This window comes from Taeniopygia guttata, chromosome 1, assembly GCF_048771995.1.
Source record: "Taeniopygia guttata chromosome 1, bTaeGut7.mat, whole genome shotgun sequence".
Lineage (NCBI taxonomy): Eukaryota > Metazoa > Chordata > Aves > Passeriformes > Estrildidae > Taeniopygia > Taeniopygia guttata.
This window is the reverse complement of record NC_133024.1, coordinates 76,071,042-76,077,041: the sequence shown is the minus strand read 5'-3', so window position 1 is coordinate 76,077,041 and position 6,000 is coordinate 76,071,042. Positions and strand designations below refer to the sequence as shown.

Here is a 6,000-nt window from a genome sequence, read left to right as displayed (position 1 = left end):
AATTTTCCAGCTGTTCCAAAGTTTTCCAGCTGTTCAGTTAATTGAAAAGAGCATGTCACACATTGGCATTTTTTTAACTGCTCAGAACAGCCCAATGAATTTGTGTTGTCTCTCTATAGGTATCTTCTTGGGCAAAACAAAAGGATATTACTGAGCTAATGGGACTGGAAGAACCCATCAACAAAAGTTCCCTTGGAACTGATTTACAGAATGAATGGGCAAATCAAAAACACGCAATTAGCAGCATGTGTCAGCCTTCTATATGATCCATAGAACTAAAAGCATTTAAGATGTGCCAGCCTCAGGCTTCTTGCTCCTTAAGGCATGCATGGCATGAAAACAAGAGACTACCAAGCACCCATCATTACTGAAAATAGGGCATTTTAGTGATACTGGCAGGACTAAAATATAACTGCTGATCAGTGCCAATTAGCTAGAATAATCCTGTTAGCATTAGCTCAACTGTTCATTTACAAATCTCTGCAACACTAATTGTATTTGAAGTTCTTTTAACACTAACTCCTTTTGTGTGGTGCTGAAAGCCTTCAAAACACTCATCAATTGAACAGCTGATATAACAAACAATCCTTCTTTAACCCTTTGCAGTCTCAGTGCTATAAAAGTAGCTCTGCATATTAACTATATCATATATTGAACAAGTTTTCATGTGGTCATTTTATTTTTTATATATGGAACATTTTATTATATATTTAAAGTAAGCACCATTCTCTTGCCATAGCAAGAGCTGTATCTTATCGAATACTGAGTATTACTCATTGTTGTCAGTGTGTATCCCACTAAGAAAAGTGAACAGAAAACCCCCCTCCACTGCTATTGTTCATTATCAAGCTCATAACTTAGATCACAATATCCATCCATCCAAAATAAATTATATTTGATTTTTACTTATTGCTACATAATTTGTACCAGAAGAGCATTTTGGTAAGAAATATTTTCCTGAACTGAATATACTTGACAATGTTGTTTCAAATTACTGGGCACCCTCATCAGGTCTGGATGAAGTTTTTAATCAAATCAAAATGGACTATACAGAAAATGCAAGGAAGATTTCATTAAATAAATTTATTTGTTAAAATAATTTAACTCCAAATACAACTGCTGAGTTTGCATTGAGTTCTATGTACAATTCTTGTTTTATTTGAAACATCAAGGTTTAAACAACTGACATTGTTACAAAACAAACTGTTGCCCCATTTTAAGTTGCCAGTTGTATTAGAGCTCAACAATTAACTGTGAAATACATTAATTCACCCCAGGAAACTCCAAATCAACAGCGTTAGACAAGTCTGACTCCAGAACCCACTTCAGTCTTTCTTCAAACCCTGATCAAGAATTAACAGATGCACAACAATGCAGATAAAAGCCTCCTGCAGTTGTCAAACATTTGCTTTTGTTGCGGAGTTTCACAATTAAAGCCTAACCAGTGCTTTGATGGCACACTGGTAAAAAAAAATAAAATTAAAAACAAACATGCACAAAACCCCCCAACCAAATGGCTGACATCTTTAGGTAACATTCTATACAGGAAAGCAAATACCAGTAGTTTTCCCACAGAAAAGTAATGGCAACTGTAGCACTGGGGTTAGGGAGAGGCTAGAATCAGAACAGAAAATGTCACCAAATTTCTTGATGCTCTGAAGGGGTGGGCAGGGGGATGGGCACAACAGAAAAAAACTCAAACAAAATCCAATGCAAGTTATATTTAATACTCTTGATCTGATTCTGTTTTGTTTGCTTTGAATCATTTTGGTGTGTATTTTTAAGGGAAAGAGGAAACAGTTGCTCTCACTATCATAGCTTAAAAGAATAAAAGTTGCAACTTTATAAAAAAAAGCAACAAAACCGGAGAAATGCTGTCTTTGTAGAAAAGTACAAAGCTCTACAAGAACAGCCAAAGGAAAAGTGGGTCTTTGGAACAAATCATAATATTTTAAGGCATGTTATAAGAAACTTTCAAATACTATAATTGGTAATCCTATCAGGGTACAAATGAAACAGTAACCCAAGACCAGTGATTCCTGCAGGGTGGCCATGCAGCTGCGGAGTGGCTCACCTACCTCCCTTTCTGCTACCCCTATAACTTGAAAAAATCTGTTGAGTGCAACTGTCATTGATTCAAGCTCCACTATCTTCACATTAGTGGAAATACAAATAGTGCATAACTACTTCCTCAGAACTATAAAATAAAAAACAACACTTGCTTTGCTCCCCCAGCCAAGTTGCATGGTAGCTTACATACGGCCTATGCTTTTGAAAATATAAGAGTGTAATGAAGAAACAAAACTGGGAGATATTTTCTTTAATATTTCTGTTACAAATTTACTGTGCAATTCTTCCTCTATTTCAAGCCCATTTGCTTTATATCATGAACTTCCTGTTAGGCTGTTCATACTCTACTCCATGCCATTTTCTTGGTTGATGAACAATCTGTCAGGTAAGATTTTTAACATCTCCCTAAATAACCTTGCATAACACGCACTTCCAACTTAGTTTGAAATTTGGCTTTAATTTTTTTTTTTGTAGTTTTTCTTTTTCTGAGTGTTTACACAGTGGATCTCACACTGACAAGCTGTTTTATGGATGGATTGTGCTGCTTGATTAGCTGTTTCCCAATCATGATATTTGAAACCCTGAAATATCATCAATCCAACATCTCACATCTTGTTTAAGCATGGCAGCTGACACAATGGGCAGGCAGGGGGTGGTAAGAGAACATTCATACCATCTAGTTTAGGCATGTGAGTTCTGTGACTTGGAGGACTAAAGTTAAAAGCCTAAGTTTGCTATACAGTCAATGGAAAGAGGTAGGTGCCTCTAAGAGGGCGATTCAGAGCACCCAAAATGGGCATTCAGATGCCAGGAATAAACGGTGTGCCTATCTCCCTAAGAGAACAAAGTACAGAAACAAAAGCTCTGCAAAGTAGATGGGAAATGGGCTACATTTACGTTCTAGTAAGGCTTAATGCTCTGTGACATCTAATGCCCTTTGTCACACTGGTTGTGGAAAGGTCTTGAAAGATTAAGGGCAGAGTTGGCCAGTTCTCTTCCGTGAATATGATTTTCTTTAGTTATCATCCAGTGAACTATAATTCAAATGTTAAGGATATTTATGTATGGAAATCTGCAAAGTGTTTTCTACTCCAGTGTCCTTTGTGGCAGATGAGAGCACTTTTAGGAAGTTCTGCAGATGGAGGCAAAACTCTCGAACCTAACTCCAATTACAGCATTTCTAAGGGCCATATACACACACACATACACACTCAACACACACACACACAGCCCAGCACCCCTATTTTCACTCATTTAAACACAAGGAACTACACTGTTACTGCACAAGATTTAAAAACTAATAAACGCATGGTGTTATTTAGACCACAGGCTCAGTGACTGTATTTTTATGGCCAATTTTACCTATAAAAGATCCAGCTCAAGACAATCTCTCCAGCATTTAAAATCTAAACATTGCGATTGAAAACTTTTCTATACTTTGATTGTAAGACTTTGAAATAGGTATTTCTGTGCCATTAGTCATGCAAATGATAAATACTTCACTGCTATGAAACTAGCAAGTCAGAGCTCGAGCATCCTTTCCAAATAAAATATTTGCTCCCACCATTAAACACTCCAATAATTGGGGCAACCTTTGAATAGTGTGTCAGGCAATTAAAGAGCCATTTCCACACTCACCTAAGGAATTACAACCGTAACTATTTCACCTCTGAACCAAATGATTTCACATGGTTATTCAATTTAAGTTTTCAACATTAAAGCTATCAAATAGCAAACTGGATTTTCAAATGTTAGTTTGGGATCACACCAGAGAATGTAGCCCTTAAAGGCAAGAAAAACTGTTGTCTTTAACAAACTTAAAAATGCAGGATGTTCATACTGTCCCACGAGGTTTCTGCAGAAGGGAACATATGGATGAAACATGGCTTAATTTTCCTTACAAGATGGTACTAGTATATCTATTAAAGTGTTCCTTGTTAGTAAGGCTCAGCAATTTTTTTTTCATCACAGTTGCTTCCTCCTGGTTCAGTAAAGTGAAAATAAAGATGCTTCCTGCTTTGTAAACAGAGGGTTTGTTTGGCTTTTTGTAGACCAAAACCTGAAGCGATCCTCCATTTCTGAGCAGCAAAATGAAAGATTTAAAACATTCCAATGCCAGACTGTTTCTTCACCCGTTCACTTGTTTCCAGATCTTGCCTCTCATTTCACACACTGATACAATGTTTTCTATTTCAAGATGTGGGATAAAGTGTAGAAATAATAGCACTGATTTTGAAAAGAATCCAAACTATATGGGTCTCTGGTAGCCTTTTCCTCCAACACTGTCAGAAGTTCTGGTGAAATCAACATATCTGACTGAACAAACTCAGCCACATGTGATAGTGTCCATTCTGAAGCGTGGTAATCAGACACCAAAAGACTTGGCTCTCCTTTTCATGCTTATGCTTGTTGTGAAAGGTCTTCAGAGATATCCTCTCCACTGCTTTCGTCTCCGTTTCCGAAAGGATTCTGTCCTCTTCAGAAATAGTTGCTGTTGTTGCTGTCTGACATGACAACACACGTACGTTTGACTGGAACGACCCTGTAGATCAACTGACTGTGCCATAAAATTGCAGGTGCTCAAAGGGGAAAAACGGGTGAGATGTGGTCATTTAACCCAATTATATTCAGAGTCAGTGATTGACTTCCAATGCTCAGCTCTGAGTTAATGTTGCTACTTCACTACAGATGTATTTCAAGTGACCCACAAACCAGGAAGTGAAGTAGACAGTTTTACCACCTTACAAAATTTCTGCAAATTAAGTCCAGGTTAGGTCATTTTTAATGCTATTGTATATTACATGCAGAACAGCATGGATCATCTTTGTCTGGCTGTGCTGCATAGTTCATTTGTCTAACAATTTCCGCAAAGAGCTCATCCACCATTGTTTTACTTTTAGCAGAGGTCTCCATAAAGGGGCAGCCCCATTCTTCAGCTAAGGCTCTGCCTTCACTCAATGATACTTCTCTCTCACTTTCCAGGTCCACTTTATTACCAACCAGAATTACTGGCACCTTCTCATACCTACAGTTTAAAAACAAAAACAACAGTAATAATTAAATTTTTTAAATGGCAACATTCTTAAAAGTAAAAAAAAGAAAAAAGAAAAAATCTATTTGCAAACAGTACAGACCCAACACTAAAGAGACATTTGAATGATCTTAAAATTTTACATTTGAAAAAATGTGTATTTTACATTCTAGCAATTTGTTGCACATCTTGTTCCCCTCAGAGCTTTCAGAGTTCTACAAAAATCTTCCTCCTCTGAATTTTCCTTCCCTCCAGGAAACATGCCAGGAATACCTTCACACTACAAAAATGAGGATTATAATACTATTTTCTCTGTTTGCAATCTCCATGTGTAAGAACAGGATGGACATCAAACCCTCCCTTCAACAATACACCCTCCTTCTCCCTGAACAGGTATTTTGTATCTCCTGCTTGGAATAATGATGTAACACTCTCCCTTTCAAGAGTATATTTACCTTTGGTCAATATACACAGAACTCTCTAAATAGCAAGAAATGAAACACAACCAAAGGGCCAGTAAATTAATTCCAAATTTCAGGAAATGTGGTCCACTTCAAGTACTGCATACACCCATAAGTACTGTTACATGAAAACACGTATTAGATAATACAGAATGTGTATCTCTTCCTTGCAGCATTCACATCATTATGCCAGTTAAACAAGTCAAAGAGACAAATAGAAAATCACAATTAAGTTTCAGGCAATACTATCACAGCTATGCTTCATAATCAACTTGGACAGCTCAACAGATCATGTAGCTATGAAGGAATTCGTTACTTTGCACCTCCTTGTGAAGGGATCCTTGCCAAATTTTTTGACAAAATTGAAATGCCTGTCTTTTTTTTTTTTTTCCATCCTCACATTCATAAACCTTTCTTCAGACATAAAACTAAGTGTTC

The 6,000-nt window shown here is 37.0% G+C and overlaps 1 protein-coding gene across 1 annotated transcript in view; it reads right to left on the bottom strand.

The window, feature by feature from the left end:
- Window positions 1–1,068: 1,068 nt before the first annotated feature.
- The window catches only part of RAP2A (RAP2A, member of RAS oncogene family), a 31,568-nt gene continuing 26,636 nt past the window's right edge, over window positions 1,069–6,000 (bottom strand). Inside the window, exon 2 of the mRNA XM_004174737.6 lies at window positions 1,069–5,095. Within this exon, the coding sequence (XP_004174785.2) occupies window positions 4,858–5,095 (238 nt within the window). The 3' untranslated portion in view covers window positions 1,069–4,857. The remainder of the gene's footprint in view (window positions 5,096–6,000) is intronic.